The following is a 23,473-nucleotide window of genomic DNA, read 5'->3' on the forward strand; positions in this document are numbered from 1 at the left end:
CCCATGATGCTTAACTTCGGTGATCTACTCTACATATACATATATTGCAGTTGTGAGAATGCACCTAAAGGCTCGAACTACTGCCCATAACAAATATTTAAAAAATGTATACTTACAAATTTTGAAAACATTTAATTTAAATTTTTTTTTATTTGTTCTACTCTTTTTGTGCTGATAAGAGCGACGACACTTACAGTATGTTTTGAAACACTCTGCTCTTCTTGGTTAAGGGGTTACTCGCAGTCAGGGGGTAGAAGAAGAACGATTCTTTGGGAATTTATTTCAGAAAGTTTACATGCATATTTTTATGCAAAAGTTTTTGTATTCAGATGAGGGACACTTTAACAGGTTATTATATTACGTTTTGGTGTAAAAGCATTTATTTAATGCAAAATTACAACCGATTTCCCGAAATGGGTTTTTCGATTACGGTGACCACAAAACCGCTCGAAAACCCTTAAGTGCTAAAGAGAAATCTTGTTATTCCCCAGTTAAGAATGAAGTTATACCTTAATTCACTATCAGAGTAAACAAATGGAGCCTTTGGGACGTAAAAACTATTATTAACTCAAATGTTAAAAATTTGGATTTGCACCACTATGATATTCTCAGTTCTCCATATGCACTTCTAGGTAAAAATGAAATTAAAATATATTTAAGTTGCAGTGTCAATTTAACTGTAGTCCAGACAACAATTCCATACTTCGTTTAAATCAGTTTCATTTTTACATATAGATTTCCCGTATACACAGGATTGGAAGAAGACAGAACTCTATATTTGAATTGACTAAACTTGATTGGGTCAAACAGGAAGGGACAGTTGGCAAGTTGATAGAAATATCAATAGAGAAGACATCCCGAAAAATGCTGTATCGGTTAAATAAGTAATAACTTCGTATTGATTTGCTGGTGTGCCGAGAAACCCGCTTGTTACAGAGCTCTGTTCACTAGATAGCATTAACTCTGCAGGGCAAAAGTGGCAGGGTTTAGCAAGGGACAAGTGGAGAATCGAGCGGATTGAACTCTTCTTCCTTCTACGTTAACTTCCACCCCCGGTATCCTACCTGACGTAAACGGATACAGAGTGGAACCACTCTACCGGTGCGAAACACGCAAGCAAAAGGTCAAATACCTTGAGGAGTTGTCTACAATGGGGGATAATAGAAGCTAAATGAGGGGCTGAGAATCATAGTGGTGTAAGTCCAAATTTTGATAATTTGAGAAGATAACAATTTTTACGTCTTAAAGGCTCCATCTGTTTACTTTCATAGTGAATTAAGTTATAACTTTATTCTCAACTGAGAAATTAGAATATGTCTCTTTAGTGCTTAACTAACAAAAGCAGAGCGTTCCGAAACATACTGATCTACCTAAGTCCGACTAACAAGGAAACGCTTTTAGCTATCCGTCTCCGATTGCTTTGGTCTTTGGATATGCTTTAGAGGGCTGAAAAATAAGATATACGTGTTTTTTTATATTGTCCCATTTTCATATTTAGGGGGTTAAACCACCCCTTAAAGTTATTAGACTTTTTAGGTATCTCCCTCCGATTGCTTTGGGGTTTTTATATGTTTTAGAGGATCGAAAAATAAGAAATACGTGTCTTTTTATTTTTGCCCATTTCCACGTTTAGGGGGTAAAACCACCCTTCAAGGTTCATAAGATGAGTAGTATTTTCTGCCTTTAGATGTGTTTCTACAACTGCATATTTATATATATATCGCGAAAAAAAAAAATAAATAAAAAATAAAATAAATAAAAAATAAAAATATATATATATATCGCGAAAAAAAAATATATAAATAAAAAATAAATATAAATATAAATAATAAATAAATAAAAAATAAATATATATATATATATTTATATTTATATATATATTTATTTTTTATTTATTTATTATTTATATTTTTTTTTCGCAAACATTTCTACAATATCTTGTGAGCATGGTTTAGAAAATTGAAGTGTAGAAATGTTCGTGACAAAAATTTCAACCATGTGAAGTGGTCCACTAATCTAGTGGTCCAGTTCTCTAGAGCAAAATATAGAGAAGTGGAAAAATATATATATATATATTTTATAACACTAAACGCGAAACATCATGCGAGTGACTTACACCACTATGAATCTCGACCCCCCAAAATACCATCAGATAGCTAGCAACCATAAACACTTCACTAATTTTTTTTTTTTACTTCTCCTTTATTTTGCTCGAGAAAACTGCACCAAAGATGTGGTGTCGTACAATCAGCTGATTCGATTAGTGGACCACTTCACATGGTTGAAATTTTTTTCACGAACATTTCTACACAGTTTTCTAAACCATGCTCACAAGATATTGTAGAAATGTTCGCGAAGAAAAAAGCCAACCATCTGAAGTGGATCGCTAATTGAAGGCACGCGACCACAATCGAACGAGCCGATTGTACAAGCAACGGAGAGCAGTGTCAACTGTCGATAGGGCCCTTGAGTGTGTTGCTGACAAGTTCAGAACTCAGGGATGCTTCAGAATACTTTTTGTACATTAGTGCTTTAAGGGGGCTCCGACCGAGGGCAGCACATACGTAGCTCGTTATTCCAACGCAAGTGGCTTCCCAGACAGGACACTTTTATTCCTTGCCATTGGTATTTCGAACGCATACGCCCGATGAATACACAGTATTATAGACATGGACAGTATTGCTTGGAAAAAGAAGGGCAATGACCAACGCAGTTAGATTTGGTAAAAATTAATTAAAACGAAATAAATAAGAATTGTGACTAATACTTTTGAGTAATGTTTACTAATATCGTAAACAGTAAATTTGTTTCTAATATATACATATATATGTATGGCGGCGCTTCAGTCGTCTGATGTGTAAGCGCTTTTTCTGTGGTTTGGCAGTGATTGCCAAAAAAGAAACGGAGGTTCGAATCTACTTGAAATTTGTACTGCATGTCCAAAATACATTCCTCTCTGCACCGAAACTCAGATTAAAGTATAAAAGCACTAGTTTCCGAGTAAAAAAAAACAGATGTCTGGGCACCCCGAACATCGATATTTATCGTAAAAATAGACTTCCCCTAGTCGCTATTTTAATAATTTTGGTTCGATTAATTTTTCCGAAGTTCGGGTCGAAATTACAGGTTCTATGAAAAACACGTTCCAAGGAAACCGTCGTATCTTTATTTTTAAGCTCAATATCAGTGCAAAATCAAAGACACTGCTTGCTTTCATGTCCTTGTAATTAAGGGGACTCCCTAGTGCCACGGCTTGAAAAGGAGCGCGGTATTTGGGATTTTTTTAAGAGAAACCCTCAAGTTATATTAACTGAAAACTTTATGCCTATAGTTGTACACATTTAGACACTTCAAACAAAATTTAGATAAAAAAACTTTACCGAAAACTTTAAACGCGTTTTTCTCAAAACGATGTTTTTCGATTTGGTTCGCATGATATCTCGAAAAGCATCACCCGATTTACTTCAAACTTTGTACATATATTCAGTAGATGTCCTATTCTCGTTGTTTCTAAAACACCCTTAAAGTTTTGGAAAGATTTTTAGATCCCGTTTCTTTTTATCGTTAAAAATGGCCTAAATTTATATATTTTTATACAAATTTTTTTTCATTTATTTTTTCAGTGGTTAAAATGCATAAAACCAATAAAAACAGGGTTCAGATAGGTCCAGCTTTCTTCAGTGAATTTACGCTAAACATGAGCTACTTAAACTGTTGCAAACAGCGAATTGCGAACACAAACGGCAAAAGGGCCAAGAAAAGAAATGTATCATGTTTGGCACAAAAGGGTTAAGAAAAAAATTCGTAAAAATCACTGTTTTCTCAGGGTCCTAAACCAGGTAGTCCCCTCTTAAGGCCCTCTGGCGTGTAAGAATGCAACCAACTAACTACTATCCCGTAATGGGTGATGAAGAACACACTTGGTAGTTCGTGCTAGCACTTGAGTGGGTTTCGAATTAGCCACTGTATCTCTGCAAATTATAATGCAATGCACAGGGACCAAGACTCATTCACTCCAACGAGTTAGCTAACAATAAGCAACTACCATTACCTGACTGTGTTGGCCAGAGAGAGCCACAGTTCCCCGGAACTTCTCTGAACAGCCTATATGGGAGGTTGAGAAACTCGTCCCCAGATTGCAAGGGTTGTACGACATAGTTGTGCAAGACTACTCACCAAGTAGCAGCAACTTGATGTCCTTGGCGGCCTGGATACCATCCTCCTTCAGGTTCTTCTCGATCTGCTTGCTGCGGGCCAAGGCGGCCCGCTCTTCCGCGGACATGGCACAGCCCATCTTGCCACAGGTTACCCTCACAAACGCCACCGCCAACCTCTAGCCCTTCCCTTCCTCCTCGGGACCGGAACCCGTTACTCTGCCCCCTTTCCGACCACGGCACGCGACCCGCGTCGCAGGAGTCGCCTCGAGACTTTCACCACCACCGTCCACGTCGCCACCCTCCTCCACCGCCCCCACCTCTTCGTCACCTTCGCCGCCACCCTCTGGCTCCTCTCCCTCGGCGGCGTCGTCTTCGCCTCCGTCCTATCCGACCGACGGACCGCCTCGAGCGACTCCTCGTCGGTGTTGCAGGCTGCTCACTAGCTGCTCCGCGACGCTCGCCGCTTCTCGATCCTGCTGACGGGGCCCGCCACCCTGGGACGAGTTTAACCTCTCGCGAGAACTAGCTCTGCAACAGAACCGACGATTCCCCCTGAGTGCTTCCTCGTGTATCACCTTGCGCACGGTTTCAGGTGGGTCGCGCAGTTGCGACGCGTGGGATATCATCGAGGGAGAGCGCTGACGCGCCTCGGGCAAGCGGATTGGTCCCTGCAGGATGCTCCTAAGGATTCGAACTCGATTTTCTCGCAAATGAAGCGCGATATTGAAAAAAGTTACTCTTGCTTTTTTATTTATAACGAGCAAATAAGTCGAGAAGAAAGAGTACAATTTTTTGATATTGCGCTTCGTTTTGGAGAAAATCGAGTTTGAAGTTCAGCCGCGTTAGACCTACCTTTAGAGGTTAGGAAGCTGGCTAGTTATTTTCTAGGGGAAAACCGGTACTTTGGGGATATACGTTTGATGGTAAGATAGAGCGATATAAAATCAGGTGTTACAGTCAATGTGCTTGGGACTATGTAGTTGTTTGAGAGGAATATATGTATAGGGTGTTTCAGCTAAGTTTATCACCTAAAATACTTCTGCTATAGTATATGAATAAATTCCATAAAAATGTTTTCTACAAAAGTTGCAGTTCTGTGTGCCCGGCGTATGGTAACAGTAGTTTTATTTCGTTGGCAGGGATTACTGAGATACGAGGGCCCACTTTGTGTTTTTAAGGGGGCATTTTAGTGTAAGTCGCGCATTTTCTTGCAGAATCTGTGGTATTTTTTATAAACCATCTATGGAACCCTTTCCGTCGCAATTTGGTTCATATAGTCATCCATGCTTCAGTAGTGCTTACGAATTTTGTTAGAGAGAAATAATTAAAATTTGTGGCCATGCATTCGCTAAAAAGAAAGTCTTCCCATGGTTGGCGTGATTCCGGCTATTCTGCTCGTCTGAAATAGAAAAGGCAAAATGATTTTGAATTAGGACGAGTTTGGCTATAGCCGGTAGCGGAATGAAAGGAAAAAATCGACGATTATAAAAATGGCGGCACCTTGAAGTTTGATTGTCAATTTTTTCAAGTTTTTTCGTATCTTTCGCTGGCTAAAAAAGTAAGAAAAAAAAATTATTTGGAATTCATTCCGCTACTGGCTATAGCCAAACTCTTCCTAATTAAGAATCATTTTGGACTTTTCATTTCAGATGAGCAGAATAACCGAAATCACGGACACCATGGGAAGTATAGTATATTTTATTTTTCGGTACCCGATAGCGGCTTTAAAGATGAATTCAACGAGCTACAACAATAAGTCCTCCAAAGTCACTAAATTTCCTCTATTCCATATATTTTCAACTTACTTTTTCACGTAGAATCACCACTTAAAAATTCTGACACCTGTTGGCGAACACAAATAGTATAAAAATTGTACACTAGGCGTCGAAACCGGTTTCCCCTCGGAAATTTGGCAACGTTGCATGTCACTAGGCGTAACTCAGCGGTTCTAGTGACATGCGACGTTGCCAAGTTTCCGAAGAGAAGCTGTTTTGACGCCCAGTGTATAATATTGATAAAATAAATTCATATATGCCCCGTTTAACCCCCTTTTTGCAATAATACATTCTCCGCGTTTCTTTCGCGAGTCGAAGCGTGTGAAATAAAAATGTTGCGTTTGTCCCTAATAATTTTTTAGAAAAACCTTCGTGTCACTTTGAACAATTCACGACGGCACAGAAAGCTTCGAATTTTTGCAACGCTTGCCGTTATCGGAAAGAAGGTTTCCGGTCCATGATTTCATTAATGAAACAGCTGTACTCGATAACGTGTATTTTTAAAAGCTGTGAAAACACAGATAATTCCGATGCCAATGGCAGCGGCGTGTTATCATTGACGAAATTAATTTTAGGTGCTTTTATGAATCGCATGCCTGTGAATCGCTGACGGTTGCTAACGTAACGCAGTATTGTGTGCATAACAATGCGGAAATAATTAGTATTTAATAATCCGCTTCCGGTCGAATATTCGAAAATATTGCCGCCGTAACCAGGCATAGAAGCTGTTCTATAGTACGTGGGCATAACTTCAAGGTTGCACAATTTAGTACGCGAGGGTAAATTGAGCTTTTCGTAATTCAAATTATATTCTAATAATTGGAACACTAACCGACAAAAATATTATACCAATTTCTTGAGAATAAAATTATCTTTAATACTCCCCTCTCCGCGAGTTTTCATCCACCTTTTCATTTGCGCATGCTTAATTCAAGAAATTCTCAATAGTTCAGAAATTGACTCATTATTTTATTTTCTAATTTGGTATATTTATTCGAAACACAAAACGACAGTCAAAAAAGTTGAATTGGGTTTCAGATGTATAAATATAAGTACCTAATATATTTATAAATGTGCATAGTACTGTTTCAACGCATGCGGTTAAAAGAAAGTCCAACTGCTGACCATTTGGGGGGAACTTATTGGCGAATCTGGACTAATGCGCACATGTTATCCACTGAAATTGACTGAAATTAGAATAAATGTGAGTTGTTCGAGGAAAGTTCATTTTTAAAGAAATTTCACGCGGAATTGGTAAGTTCTAAAATACTTAGAAGATGTGTATTACTGAGAAATAATCCCTGGATTTTGGTAATTAACGATGGTAAAAAATGGTAAAAAATACATAATTACGTAGATACAAGAAACCAAAATACAGTGACTCACAGTTTCACATGAATTAAGAATAATCATTTGTGAAAGATTGACATCACTTCCAGGCGCGGATTAAGATTTTTGGGGCCCGTGGCAATTAAACCTTCCAGGGCCTCCGCGATTGAAAAGCGCAGGAGGGGGGATAAAAAAATTTAAACAACAACGAGTTTAAATTCTCGTATAATTCAAATGGGATATTCAATTGTAAAACTTTAAATCGATATCATAAAGGAGGTTTAAACAATGAAATTCTAAAATAAAATTGGAATGTGTGAAAATCGTAGATAATTTATTTGATACAACATTTCCAATGAAGACAGAGCTAATCGCTTAGAACTGAAGGCTTCGAACGGGGCTCCCCCTGGGAAGTGGGGCCCGGGGCTGCGGCTCCTTTACTCCGGGCCTGACCACTGCATACATGGGAGGGGAGGGCCTTGTTGGGCCGAAGAATAGGTAATTCTTTGTGAATTTTTTCTACAAAAACGGTTCGACAAATTAATTTGAGATTTGGCAGACTGGTTTATTGTATCTTGAACTATTGTTCTGAATTTTTGTGTGACAATGAAAAAAATATGGCGGATACAAAAAGGGCGTTGAAAAATAATTGGGTGGTCCTGGCGTTGACGAAAAGTACTGTAAGGTTTATCCGAACACACAAAAAAGAAAAGAGATTCTTAATCTATATGAATGTGGCTATCGGTGGTAGTAGATTTATTACCGTAAAATTCAAGATACAATAAAACAGCCTGCCAAACCTCAAATTAATTTCTCGAACCATTTTTATAGAAAAAGTTCACAATGAATTACCTATTTTTCGGCCCAAGACGCAAACCCCCCTTAAACCCCTTAACACCAATCTCCGTAACATTACGCAGTTCGGTAGAATAAAAAAATGAACGCTCTTTTCGAAAAACTGTCTCACCCCAGTTTATAATTTTTTTTAACCCTATATTCTGTATTCTTAGTAAAATGGAAACGTAAAAAAATATTGTAGTATTTTAACGTTTTTCTAACGTTTAGTGTGACGTTAAGAAGTTAATAAGACTTTTGTAAATAAATGTGTAAGTCACTGTATGCGTACACCTTTCAAGGTACCTGTACATAAGGGCAAAAATTTTTTAGCAATAATTTCCTAAGGAAGGATTTCCGAATGAATATTTATATTGAGAATTAACTGAGAGTTCTATCGTGTTGGGACACTCTGTATAAAATCATATCAGAGTTGAACTATTTTCACCGGTACCGCAAAACTGGGGTGACTTTGCCCACTTTTTTTACACTGCCTGAAAAATTACCATATACTTGAATTCGCTATTTTTTTTTTTTTTTCGTTTGACCTTGGAGAAATTATTGCTATCGATTACAAAGCACCATATGTTCTAATTACTTCAGAATAAAATAAAATAAAGTTTCTCCGAAAAGTGGGCAATTTACGGTAAGTTAAATGACGAATATAAAATGATGCCTGATCCTAAACTTTCGAGCAATGCGTGAAGTATGTACATAATTATATAAAATGAATGGGTTCACAAATGGGACAGTCGGAGCAAAAACGGACTAACCCACACTGAAAAAAATTAATTTTCCCTGCTTTATATAATTGGAATACATTATTGCTGCTAACTCAGTTTCGCAAAAAAATGTGGGTTAGTCCGTTTTTGCTCTCGGTGCCTCACGTAAGGGGCATTAAATTACCATTTAAATGACACTGAACAAATTAAAAACTTTATTGCACGTAGTGATGTAATTTGTAAACAGTTAACGCCAAACGTGTCGTTTGCTCTACAAGTTTCGATGTCTAATGTCTGTTATTGCAAATGATTGGTACTTTGTGTACTCAGCTGATAACAGTAATAAGTTCATTCCTCTAGTCATCTTCGGGCACTATTTTGAGCTATTAGTAACATATTAAATATTACACTGCCATTTATGATATCGTGTAATACTTTTTCTTATCGTTCTCTCACATTGGTGAGTAGAATATTGAGTATTTAAAATGGTGGAATGGGCTTTTCTTTAGTGTTGGGGTGCTCGAGTTATTTATCGAGTTTGGAAAGAATGAAATACAAAAAGCCCAATAAACAAGGATATAATAATATCCTGTGTTATTATTTTCAAATATCGCGAATAATGCTCAAAATTATGAGAAAGTGTATCCTTTTAGAGAAATTGAGAAATTTAAAAAAATGAAATTATAAAAGTAATTTTTAAAAACCTTATTAACACCACATTGTAGGGGTTGTTAATTTCAAAACTACTTTTCAAATTTACTTGTACCGTATACATATAAACTTTACATATAAAACTACTTTTCAAATTCACTTGTACCGTATACATATAAACTTTTACATATAAAACTACTTTTCAAATTGACTTGTACCGTATACATATAAACTTTTACATATAAAACTACTTTTCAAATTGACTTGTACCGTATACATATAAACTTTATAAATGTAAAAGTTTATATGTATACAATACAAGTGAATTTGAAAAGTACTTTTGAAATTAACAACCCCTACAATGCGGTGTTAATAAGGTTTTTAAAAATTACTTTTATAATTTCATTATTTTTAAATTTCTCAATTATTAATATGATTCAGAAGGAAGCCTGCAGAGCTTTTATTACAAACTTTATATTATAAAGAATACATATACATATAAACTTTATATGTATACGGTACAAGTCAATTTGAAAGGTAGTTTTGAATTTAACAACCCCTGTAAAGTTTATACGTATACGGTACAAGTCAATTTGAAAAGTAATTTTGAAATTAATAAATCAAAAACTCTTCCATGTTGAATTCGTCATTAGTTACTACAATGAAGCAGAAAACAAAATTCGTATACAAGTCCCTATTTTGAAATATATCCTAAATAAATAAAACTGTGCTTCCTGCATTAAACCTACGTTCATAGAAAATATACCAAAATAAAGTTCAAATCGAAATAATCTCCCTGCCATTTAAGAACGAACCCGTTTCGCGCATGTAGAATTGGATAGCATAGGAGCTCATTGGCTCCGAAGAAGCGTTGGTGGGGGTACAGCCAATAGTGGCCTCTCCCGGCACCAATGAGCGCCAACCTGCGCAGAACCGGTCTAAACTCGTCAGTCGGCAGGTTCCTTCTTAAATGAAATTTGATATAGACCTAACTGACTTGAAATTATTTCGCCCAAACATAGAAACGTCAGATATCAAACTTTAAAAAATTCCCCCTCATCCCTTCACCGACCCCAACTATTTTTACCCAACAAACAATTTCCAGTTCCATCGGCAATTAGCTGTCCAATAATTATCCAAATAATCTACAATTAATTAAACTCGAATACTCCCACCAGCGTCGATCCGCAAATTAATTGCGTCCACCGTTTCTCATCAAGGCCAATCACCAATTGTATGTACATAGTATTCCGTCGTATAATTTTGTACACTAAAGGCACTTTGTCCCGTTCATTTGCTAAATGAATAAATAAAATCGGCTGTCAAATTACCTCCAAGCCACGAGGGGCCTTTGCTCGATTAAAAAAATGGCAAATTCCAAGGCGAAACGTTCGAGACTTGCTCGTTAACGACCCCAATTAACGGCCAAATGGAATGAAAGCGCGTGACGGCCGAGGCGCTCGGCGAATATTAATAAAGCTATTCACGATTTCTTCTGGCCGGTCGGCGAACGTGTTTCACGCGGGACGGAGATAAGGAACGGCCTATCTTGCCGCGAGCTTTTGATATGAAGCACGTACTTGGAGGCTGAGAAGAGCCGCGATGTCTGCTCGCAGAAAACGAGAACCACGTTACGTTATTCCCACTGACTCCGGGTTTCTTAACACTAACTGCCCCTGTCACGTAAGCGTGATTTTGATCTCGACCGCCACGCCAACGCCCCCTCGAATTAGCCCACGTTTCTTTCAATTCAAGTTAGGTGTCGAATATTCTCAGTCCGCTATTTATATTCTTAATTCCTCATAATAGTTTTGTGTTTCTGGGGTCCTTGTATGATTATCTTATTGTGGAGCTGTTACCGCAAAAAGACCGAAGTAAATGTTACAGACTGATTGTTATATATTGATTTAAGGGGTTACCGTGAAAACAGGAGACTTTTTATGATTTTTTTTTTTATCTATAAGTAACTTACAAGGGAACACCGCGAACCCGGACTTACCGATTGGAACGCAACTTTATTGGTTTTTAGAGTGACTCAAAGCAAGAACGACGGCCCCCTATCGCCCTTTAAGGAGGTGAAAACTAACCTCAAAGTCAAATTGGCACTTACACTTTTTCGCGTATAACTCTCAAAGTACAACAGACAGAAAAAAAAGTTTGATACAAAAGTTTAATGGTGCAATAAGCGCTACAAACTTCCATTAACAAAATTTTGAAAAGAGTTAAAAAAAAATATATAACTGTCGAAAAAAACTCTTTTCAAAATTTTGTTAATGGAAGTTTGTAGCACTTATTGCACCATTAAACTTTTGTTTGAAACATTTTTTTCTGTCTGTTGTACTTTGAGAGTTATACGTGAAAAAGTGGAAGTGCTAATTTGACTTTGAGGTTAGTTTTCACGCCCTTTAATGGCGATAGGGCTCAAATGAAAGACACTGTTGTTCTTGTTTTGAGTCACTCTAAAAACCTACATAGTTGCGTTCCAATCGGTGAGTCAGGAATCGCGGTGTTCCCTTGTGAATTAAACAAAAATTGTAATATACACTTGAAAGCTTGCACTTTAAAGAATATTCTCCCCAACAAATTATGATAGTTGATGCTGTTCGACGTGTAGCTGCTGCTGAACAAAGCAAGGTACGTCACGAAAGTGGTTTTGCGGTGCCAAAAATATCTCCTCGGGGCAGAAATGGACAAACAATTATTTTAAGTAAAAATTTCGTACAGAAATATTAATATATATATATAATAATTATACTTTTACTAAATTTTATTATTATTCAATTTACTATTAACAGAAATAATTTTCAAAAATCGAAAAAATAGTGTAAAGCAGTTTGACAGAGTTAAAGACTTGAAATTCAATGTTGAGCAGAAATGAGCTGAAATCCAACATAAATATATAAAAACATATACAAACCACTTCCAAAACGTATAATGGAAGTTTTACAGAGCAAAGGAGGATGCAGAAAATTTTAAAAATAAGTTTTCACAGACATTTTTATAACAGTTATATATATATATATTTATAACAATTTCTGAATTATGTGCTACTCTTTTGTCGCACCGATTTTCGGTTATTTTGTTATGTGCTGAAATGACACGACTTTTCTTTTAATTTTTTATAGCAATACATTGTAAGTACTGCATAAAAAAATTCGTTAAAGATCATAAGTGGCTAAATTTATTACGAGCAAAATTATGAAAACATTGAGGTTAGGTAGTGTGCTACTTTTTGTCGCGGACTGTACCTATGTTTGCATAACACGTTTCTGTCAATATAATTATCAGCGAACGCAAACAAAGTTTGAGAAACAATTTACAAACACCCTGTACACAACCAAAAATCAACCACAGAAAACTTAAAAGCAGAGATGTGACACGATTTAAATCAAAGACATGATCCAATTAAGGAGGAATATACAATCGCAAACAAGAGTAAAATTACTTATGTTTCTTGAGTAACTATTCTAAAAAAAAATTTGTTACATTTTCCTCATATTTGCTATATATATATATATATATATATATATATATATATATATATATATATATATATTTTTTTTTTTATTCTGAATTTTAATACTTTAAGTGCTCCGAACTAAAACCATTGTCCACATTATTTTGAATGGAACGATCAAATTGTAATCACTTCACTTCTAAAAAGATTTAAAAAAAAAATTATCGAAATCACTCGAGTAGGTACTTTCCAAAAAAATAAATAAATGTGTTTATCTCATTATAATAATACACATTTTTCCACCCACTTCATCTGCAACACATCACGCTCGGGGGACTTATATTTGACTTATTATTTATGCACACAGACCTCCCCCCAAAAAATCTGATTAGCTCAAAATGTCCACGGAAAGTCCCATTCTTTTTGGTAAAAAAAAATTATTTTTCTTTATTTATTCATCATTTTTAACTGTACCCTGTTAAATCCCAATCGTCGTATGATTCGAAGTGATTTTCAGTAGGACTATTTAAAGCCCCTGGAGTTAATAACATCATAAGATTTTCACATAATCGCCTACCTTGCACGCCTAAATTTAAAACGTCAAACTGATCGAGCCGCCATGCCTCGTTTTTAGAAAGACGCTTAAAAAAGAATATTCCGCGCCGGAAAAAGAAGCGAGATCCCGCGCTCGGCTGAGGTGAACGTTCACGAGTCACGAATAATTCCTCGGGTCGGGAGGAAGCCACGATCTTCAAGCCTGAAGTTGCCCGCTTCCACTGGCGCAGCAAGCAAATTGCTCGGACGCCGCAAAATGTTATCGGCCGTGTAAACGAACTCTGAATTGATAAATTGCTATTCGTAATTAGAAACGTTACTTTATCGACACTTTCGACGAGCTTAAAGCTTCTTTATGCTTTTTTTCCAGAATCGACAGAGTTTCTAAAGAAGTGAACCTTCTGCTGGGTCAAAATAGACCCGGCGAGCATATTGGTAGCAAAGAAATGAAAACGCGACTGGGTCAAAAATGACCCGGAGACCGTGGTAGAGTTAAGAAGCTCGGTACGCGTGGGCCATTTTTTAATTGCGCTTTAACGGTTTCTTTCTGGTGCAACTGGATGGTTTATGCTTCCATGGAAGTTGTAGATTTACTTTCTACCCACCGATCTGAGCCAGACTGATTTAATATTCAAGGCTAACGTTGGTAGTGATGATTAAAAAAAGTATTTTTAGTGATGGGTTTGGCCGTTTGGCGCTGATGCAAGGATTGTGATGAAAGATAGATTTTTGGGTAGATTTGTGTCAGATTGATGAGGAACTTTTGTCGAATATCATTTTTCGTGGTTAAGTGTCAAATTAGTATTATTCAAGATAATTTACTTCTTAGGGGGGGATTGCGCCTTGCTGGGCCGAAAAATAGGTAATTCTTTGTGAATTTTTTGCACAAAAACGATTCGACCAATTAATTTGTGGTTTGGCAGGCTGTTTTATTGTATCTTTAGGTATTGTTCTGAATTTTTGTGTGACAGTGAAAAAAACGTGGCAGATACAGAGGGAGCGTTGAAAATTAATGGCTATCTGTGGTAGTAGATGCATGAAAAAAAAAATTAAAATGGCAGCCTTTTGAAGAATATGAAGTCCTGATTTGAGTCTGAAACAGATATGGCAGTAAATTTACTACCACAGACAACCACATTCATATAGATTTAGACTCTCTTTTCCATTTTGTGTTTCAAATAACCCACAGTACTTTCCATCAACGCCAGGACCACCCGATTATTTTTCAACTGCCCTCTCTGTATCTACTCTGTTCTCTTTCACTGTCACACAAAAATTCATAGCAATAGTTCAAGGTACAATATAACAGTCAGCCAAACCTCAAATTAATTCGTCGAACCGTTTTTGTACAAATAATTCACAAAGAATTACCAAAGTGAATAAAATAAGGCGGTTATTCTACAAGAAAATAAGTAACAAAAAGGAATTGGTGATTGAAGCCTTTACAGCGAGAAGGGCACTCCAAATGTATTCATTTTTGGAGAACTAATAAAAAAATATCTTTTCTCTGTAGCAAGAGAAATTTTCAAAATTTCGAGCTGCTCATTTTGCACCTAATTGTATAGAAGATAATTACATCAGACATCACTACTATGTTATACAACTATGTATCTATATATTAGTACATGGAAACATATTAAAAACCATCAACCCCACAATTTCAGAAAAATTATAGTGAAATATGTTTACTAAATCATGAAATTATCTCAAAGCTCGTCTACTCGATAGCCAACATCTGTGCCAGAAACTACAGAACAGTTTCCACCTTAAGTTAACTCACAGTTAATTTTGTTTACCCTCAGTGCTACCTATAACTCAATTTCAGCAAATTACGGAGCTGCTTTCTTTTTGCAGTCGTCTTCAATTTTGGCCAAAAAAGGTTGACAGTATTTTCCAGTCAAGCTGATAGAACAAATTCCATCAAAACAAAAGATTCGTAAAATACATTCTTTACCAAGGTATTAAAATTTTTTTTATTCATACGTATCCTTTTTTGGTAAAGAAACTTAAACCTTCTGCCTACTTACAATATTCATTATTTTATTCCTATTACTGTATTACTCGTAATACCACTTTATTGTTATAAATAAATGTACTAAATCATGCATGAATGTAGAACGGGGACTGTTATTTTATAATAATCCATCGACACGTCCTTGTGGCTAATAAAGTTGCCCCACCATCGTTCACGGTTTCCTTATGAACATAGTGATTAATAGTGTGTAATATACTAGATACACTGTTAGAAGCTTCCAATAATAATAATAAGAATTTATTGTACATTTCGGGACAATAAATTAATAAGAATGAATTGTAGAAAATTCCATGATAATTGAAAAAAGTGTAAGCAGCAAAGTAAAAATTCTATACCCCAAATTTAACCCTGTTATCGAAATAGGTTATTAACTTGGCAGGAGGCGCTAGTGCGTAAAACTTACCACAGAGGCGCTAGTTGCGAAAATATGAAGACTGTTTCAGTTTTTGTTACAATTTTTTAAGGAAGTTTAATAAAGATTTTAAGATATTTCGTAAATTTTGTTTGATTCTTAAAACACTGTACTTTAACATAAAAATTACAAAGTTAAAAAAAATATATTTTGAAACCGTGGTTTTTTTACGTTTCAACTTTGGGTATTTTTGATCCGGTAGCGACAACCTGTGTTACAATATGGGGTGCGCCTCCTGCCGGGTTAATTATTGAATCCCAGAAAATAGTCTGCTTGAGTCTATTCATCTATAAAGTAACGTGCCACTGGAAATAATGTTCCAAAAGTTATTTAAAAAATGCCCACGTCTGGGCTCAGACGACAAGGCAATTAACGCAAACAAGCATTAAAGTGGGCAAACTAAACTGCTGCTTCGCGTGTATCATAATTGAAATTACGGGGAATAAAATGATGAAACGAAGTGAGGGAAGTTTAAAATTTTTAATTATCTTTGTTGTGACGCGTTTTTATGAATCCTTATTGCGAGGCTTCGTAACTGTGTGCCACAGCATGGAGGATGAGACAGTTACTTAAAAATAAAAAAGAATATGGAGAGAAAATGGGGGTAATGAAAACTAAAAAATATTGAAGAAAAAGTGTGGTAGGAAATTAATTCCTAGAATACAGTCATCCAAAATCCCTATGACTTTCTAATTATAAATATCCTGCTACCTGTAACGATGGAAATAAAAAAATTCAGAAATAAGGACTACGCCTGCATATTCTAATAATTGTTTTGCCTGTTAAATTCTCATTTTCTGTTTTTAAGTATGCTATTTTTTTTTTTTTTGAAGCACTACTTTTATTTTTTCTTGTAAATTTTTACAGAACTAGCTGAACTAACTGAATACACAGCAGAAACTCGATTATCCGAAGACCGCTTAAACCGAATATTCGAACAATATCACTCAGCAAAGGACCTATCTTGTAGTGGGCAAGTGTCCTCAAAGGTCAGCAAAATATGGAGCAGTAATTCTATTAGAAAAACGTGAAGACGTTAATCCTGCGATGACTTCAGCTGAGTTTCACTTCTGGTGTACTTTGAGACTACCCTGGAGGTTAAAATGAAGTTTGTATCAGATGAATTTGTGGCATCTAGGAGGAAAGTTTATTCCATCCCACTAACAGTAATTTCTGCATTATATTTTTCAATTCGTTTCAGGTTTAGTCTTTGGTTTTTAGGTTATGTATTGCAACAGCGTCCTAATTGCACCCACCTCTCACGTGATTTAGACATTTAGTCTATTCAATTGTAATATCTTTTTTAATGAATTATCAAGAAATGCTAAAATTTTCAAGATTGGGAGGAGGAACTCTAGAACCTTTGCATTTCTCGATAGTTCATTCAAAAGCAGATCAAATTCATTTTATTGATTTGCCCTCCATGAGTTGAGGCATTGAGAACAAAAACGGACCCACATTTTTTTCGAAATTGATTTAACAGAGGTTATGTATCCCAATAGGCTGTACTAATCATATAAAATAAAAATAAAAAAAAATTTCAATTTAAAACTTCTGCATTATATTTTTGAATTCGTTTCAGGTTTAGTCTTTGGTTTTTAGGTTATGTATTGCAACAGCGTGCTAATTGCACCCACCTCTCACGTGATTTAGACATTTACTCTATTCAATTGTAATATCTTTTTTAATGAATTATCAAGAAATGTTAAAATTTTCAAGATTGGGAGGAGGAAGTCTAGAATATTTGCATTTCTCGATAGTTCATTCAAAAGCAGACCAAATTCATTTTATTGATTTGCCCTCCATGAGTTGAGGCATTGAGAACAAAAACGGACCCATATTTTTTTTCGAAATTCATTTAGCAGAGGTTATGTATCCCAATAGGCTGTACTAATCATATAAAATAAGAAAAATTATATTTTTTTAATTTAAAACCATATTGCATAATAAAATCACTTGTAGCATTGAAAATTTGTGGCGACATCTGTGTGCAACACTTATTAAAATTAAATAATACAATTTAAATTTCGACCGTGAAAATTGTTCTAATTAGAAAAGATAATTGGTTCGGTCTATTAAATAATTAAATAAAAGCTATTTTGCACGAGTCGGTTTGCCGGTTACGTCGCACGTTCCAGTAATGAACGTGATATTTGTTTAAAAGAAGAAAAAAAATGGTATAACAGCATACGCAGTATTTTTTTTTGTTGGAATTTGGTAAAAATTCTCAAAATTGCAAAATAGCTTTTATTTAATTATTTAATAGACCGAACCAGTGTGCCGAAATCATCTCTTCCAATCAGAGCTTATTAAAATTAAATAGAAAATTAATTATCTCTTCATTAAGAAGCATTTCGAAAAGTATCAGAAGCTCAAAATAACGACTGCACCGGCAACAACGCCTGCAACATAAAATGCTGTTGAAACCATATTTTTTAGTTCGCCTACGTCTCCATTCACCAAGAACTAGGGTTAGTCCATTATCGCACCGAATTGTTAAATACAGAAAAATAATTTTGTCGCTCCCCTAACAATTCCTGAGAAAAAAACAGCTTGTAACACTTCATACGGACCACCCTATATATTATATTACCGTCACGTGCATCATCGCACGTAAATACTGTGTTATCACTAATGATAATAGTGGTTGCTGAAACGTTATTTTTTAACCGATTATACAGGGTGTAAAAAAGTTAAATGCCATGGTCCACACAGGCGATAGTACACCCCTGTATAGCTGGAGATCCATTTAAAAAATGGCCGCAAAATTGGTCCTAACCTCGAAATTCAGTATCCACTTTCTTTCACTTTAACGCGTTCCACTCACTGGGTGGATAAAAAGTATCAACACTCTTTGGAACACAGACCCTTCGACACTTTTAATCGTTTCAGTAAATCAAACGCGCTATAATAAAAAAAAATGGACCCTTAATTTCAAGGTCAAGGTCAATTTTGCGATGCATTTTTTTACGGATCACAGCTTTTTTTGCACCCTGAAAAATAAAAAATGACGAAATGAACGTGAAAAGTATTTTTATCCGCTTAAGTATTGAGAATCAGAATTTTTTATCATCTTCATCAGAATGAAAAATATATTTCCTCATATCTTTTCCAATATTTAAGTCCCATGTGGGCGCGCACAGACTTTCGCGGCGGACTGTACGTCGATACAGCGTGGCTCGCGTAAAATTAGCTGTAGGAATCGCCCGCGGTGTTGCATTTACTCCAGGACCACCCTGTACAATAAATCGCGGCGACTCCCGGGACCGTGGTCGCTGCCGGCGATATTTTCTTTCGTGGTTTCAAAGGGAGCGCGTATCTCGCCCGGCGATTTGTCGCATAAAAGCGTCCTTTCGGAAGTTCCGAAAAGGGAACGAGGCCTCGGCTCGAGGGCAGGCGTTTAAGAGCGATGTAACATCGCATCTTCTTTCCCCCCCCCCCCCTCCGTGCCGCGCTCAAGGATATCGGTCCCGAGGAAAAATTTTACTTCCCCGCGGGACGAAAAAGAGTCCGGAGAATGGAAATTTCATTCCGAAGTGAATGAGAGGAACTCGATTCCGGCGAAATCGATTTTATAGTACGCATCACTTCCGTTCAGAAAAATTGGCGACTCCAGGGGCGAACAGAAAGAGAAAGATAAATTTTAGGAGGGATGAAAGAATCTTGATAAAATATTGGCAAAATTTTTTTTACAGTTTTTTGGTATTTTTTGTTCGGGTAAATTAGCTTTTCGAAGGGCGAAAGAAGATAGAGGGGGGAATTACGATTTTAAAATGGATATGACGAAACCGTCGCAGAAGTGACCCGTGTGAAAAAGGCTTTACCGCTTTCTCCATGGTTCGAGTGTGGTCGCTGGCTGTAGATTGAGAGCCATTATCTCAGGGACCACAATTTGACATCAATTTAAATCTCGTGGGCTATAGAAGGCCTTTGGAACTGTACTACTGTGCTCGGCGAATAATAGCGGCGCACTCGCAATTACGAATTTTGAAAATCGCTGGGGTTTGAGTTGGGAAAATCTTCGACACTTCAAAAATCACATTTACTACGAGAGGATCGTTAATTATTGCAAAATGCTGCTTAGAAGACTGAAAATAGTGAGCTATGCATTGTACGATTTTACTTTGCACCAGTAGTCCTAATTATATTTTGGGTAACCAATATCGATTTTTTTAGAACTCGTGGGAAACACAGCCGTCTTACTGAAAACCATTTAAAAAGTTATTACAATAATATACAGGGTGATTCAAAACAAAAGGAATCGAAGAATTTTAGAGTATGCAATTTTTACAAAAATAAACAAAAAATAAAGAATCGTAAATTTAGGTTGAAAAATAGAGCTCTTAAAAATTATTTATAATTGTAATTTTCTGTTCGACTAAAACAAGTTACAGATTTTTTCTTTTTCATCAAATTCATTAAATATTATATTTAATTAATGGTAATAGTAGACTGTATGGTACTATCGAATCACATGAAAAAATAAAGATGCAACTGTACCAATCGCTTTTTCGTCGATATTATGTCAACCATGTTTCTCTAGACACAATGCTATCGACGTAAATCAAGGTGGTAATTACGAGTGCCTCCCCCTGTATACGAGCATACAGAGTATATACATGTATACCTGTTAATCAGACCAATTTACATGTAATTTCACTACAAAGCTAGACAGTAAAGATAATTGCTCGTGACAGCCATTATTTTCAGTAGCTCAACGGTAATTTAGCTGTCATTAATTTTTCAAAAATTAGCAGGCACTATAATTTTCATGTGTATGTCAAAATTAGTGCCTGGCAATTAAGCAATGAGCCACGTAAAGTGTTACAAACTATTTTCTCTAAAATTAAAGAAACGCATAAATAAGGAAAGTAGCAATTCTACTGAAGTTCGATTATCCCTATAACTAATTCTTCTATTTTTCCTGAAACACTCATACTGGGTTTGGAACAGACCCTATCAGGTTTCGGGACTATTTCGAATACACTGGATCCCGTTGCTACTGCATTTTATTACCTGCTTACTATTGCAAAAAAATAAAAAGCATGAACTTTTACTGGCCCGTATTAAAAAATTATTTGCACTTGGTCAAATTACTCAAATAATTAAAGTCTATAATATAAAGCTTCTGAGAAACAGAATATGCTCCACTCGAAAACAAAAGAGGGGGATACATTAAAATTGATGAAAAATACAGAATTACTTGGTCTTCGCAACAGTGCACTAGGGTGGCTTTGCATTTTTGATTGTAAAATATTTTTTACAGCTTGCTGACTATACAGGGTATTTCAGAATTAAAGTTACAGCAATATTCTAACTTACATAATTATCGTAATTTCTTTCTCCAAAAATATCGAATACATGTACAAGAAATAATAAAATAGAAACGATAATTTTTGCCCAAAATTGTAATCCGCAAAACTCTCTTTCAAACATTTCAAACGTGCGCGCGTTTGAATTCCGATTTACATGTTCAAAAAAAAAACATTTTGACATACGCAGCATTGACTTTGCTTTCGCACCGACGATGGCCAACGATAAAGTCTTATCTGTTCTAACAATTCTAACTAACCTGACGTTGCCATAAAACGATTCTGCGCCTATGTTATGTGCAGCGAAAACGCACCTCTACCGTATTATTACTAGAAATTATTTTCACCAAAATTCTGTACAGTCATTAAACCGACTGGAAGCGTGAAATCATCCAGTCAGCCAAGTAGCCTTGGAAATCTATAAGCGCGAACAAGTATCACAATCCACCCCTCCCAAAGCACGTATTTTATCTCTCGCATATTTACAGCTACTATATTAACAGGTACCTCGGTTCCCTTATTCGGAGCCACTTGAAAAAAAAGGCACTTGTAAGTCATCGAGAGTCGCACTTCTTCGTCGATAACCCTTCGAAGGAAACGTTTTCATGATCAACCGAACGGGTGGACTCGGAGCAGACCCTGTAGGGGTTGAAACTACCGCCGTCCGTCACCCGGCCCCCTCCCTGGCCCCCGAGAAAAAAACCCGAGCGGATAACCTCAAAACGCACGAATAACGCACGAAGCTTCGCCATGGACCGACGGTCCCACCCCCACCCCCTCCTCCACCTCCCCCCTAATATCCGTGCTCGATGGCAATTAGACAATACCTTTCGTTGGGGGAGGAAGTGGGTGGGCAGCGACCACGAAACCGCGGTGCCGGGAGCAGCAGGAGCGAGGTTGAGAGCCACTGTTCCGCTGCCGCTTTACGAATTAAATATCAATAAGAGCGCGTACCAGTAGCCGTTTCGGGTGGAGGGCATAGCGCCGGTGGACCTGTCCCCTTCGAGGTTCCGAGAAGAAGCGAGACTGGAGGCCGAACCGGAGGGAAACGGCCCCGAGGCAAGAGGAAGGGCGTAAAGCTTGAGACTCACTGGTGAAGCCACCCCGCGTCGTCCGCTAGGTGCCAGGGTAGCTCTCCGTGCCTCCGGCCGCGCACATAGACGCCTATCCCCCGTGGATAGTTCCCGGGAACCCCTTTCTCTACGCACCTCTACGGCGAACTCGCGTGTGTATCTCACTTGTTCCCCACTGATGCGCGGCGTTGCGATGCGTATATCTGTGCACCGCGTACGCCCGTATCACCTCTGCGAGCCGAATCGATACGACCGGCGAACGAACCCCGGCTGCGATGTACGGAGGGAACAGGGAAACGATTCGCCGCGAAGGAATTAGAAAAAACGAGCCTACGGGAGAGGGGGTGGGGGGGGGGAGGGCGGGCGAGGGAGGAGGCGGCGGGGGAGGGGAGGAGCGGTGCCGTGTAACCGATCACTGGTTGATCGCCCCGGTGCGTCGAACCGAACCGGACCCGTAGCGCGGCGAATATGCGATTCAAGTGTCCGACGCGCCGATATGACGTGGGCGGAAAGCGCGGCGGCGATCCTGTCGATCGCGAATGTAAAATACACTTGCGAAGAGCTATCACGTTTCGCTCTCTCCCTTCCTCTCTCTCTCTCTCTCTCCCTCTCTCTCTTTCTGTCCCCCCCTGTTACTGGCCGATCAACTGGCGAGGCTTTCGTTCAGCGGGAACGCCGATGCCGCTCTACGCCCGGGAGGACCGTCGCGGTGCACGGAAGCTTGAATCGAGAGAAAAGAGAGAGATCCCAGCGAACGAGCAACTCGAAGCGTTTCGAGAAGCTGGACGCGTCCCTGGTGGGCTCCGGTGCACGACTGAGGCGCCCTCTCGCCCCGCCCCAGAGCCGCAGCGGCGCTCACGGCCGCGAGGTTCGACGGGACGTCGATCGATCCACCGACTGACCCCACCACCGCCGGCTTTACGGGACGAACGGCGCGTGAGGAGAGCGGCGGCGTGAGATCGGGGGCCCGCGCACGCGCGGGATTACCCCCTCCCCGGCCCGCCCGGCCCTTCGATAGTCGAGAATCGAGAGCCGGCCGAAAGATCGAGTGGAATTCGAGGATTTGAAATTCAAGCGTACGGCTGCACCGTGCCTCGCTTATGCGGCGCCGTTGCCCCGCGAAATGCTGGATATTTTCGCGGCGCTAGGTTGGACGACCCG

The 23,473-nt window shown here is 37.9% G+C and overlaps 1 protein-coding gene across 3 annotated transcripts in view; it reads right to left on the minus strand.

Moving 5' to 3' along the window:
* Nucleotides 1-23,200, minus strand: part of Galphao (G protein alpha o subunit) — an 80,181-nt gene extending 56,981 nt beyond the window's left edge. Inside the window, exons 1-2 of one of the 3 annotated variants that reach the window (XM_076828264.1) lie at nt 22,331-23,200; nt 4,177-4,685 (exon numbers count right to left, since the gene is read on the minus strand). In XM_076828264.1, the coding sequence (XP_076684379.1) occupies nt 4,177-4,294 (118 nt within the window). In that variant the 5' untranslated portion in view covers nt 4,295-4,685; nt 22,331-23,200. Of the gene's footprint in view, nt 1-4,176; nt 4,686-21,746; nt 21,859-22,193 lie in introns of those variants that run through there. The other 2 variants (XM_076828265.1, XM_076828266.1) reach the window with 2 other exon arrangements.
* Nucleotides 23,201-23,473: the final 273 nt, after the last annotated feature.

Source organism: Andrena cerasifolii, chromosome 15 (assembly GCF_050908995.1).
Source record: "Andrena cerasifolii isolate SP2316 chromosome 15, iyAndCera1_principal, whole genome shotgun sequence".
In the NCBI taxonomy this organism is placed as follows: Eukaryota; Metazoa; Arthropoda; class Insecta; order Hymenoptera; family Andrenidae; genus Andrena; species Andrena cerasifolii.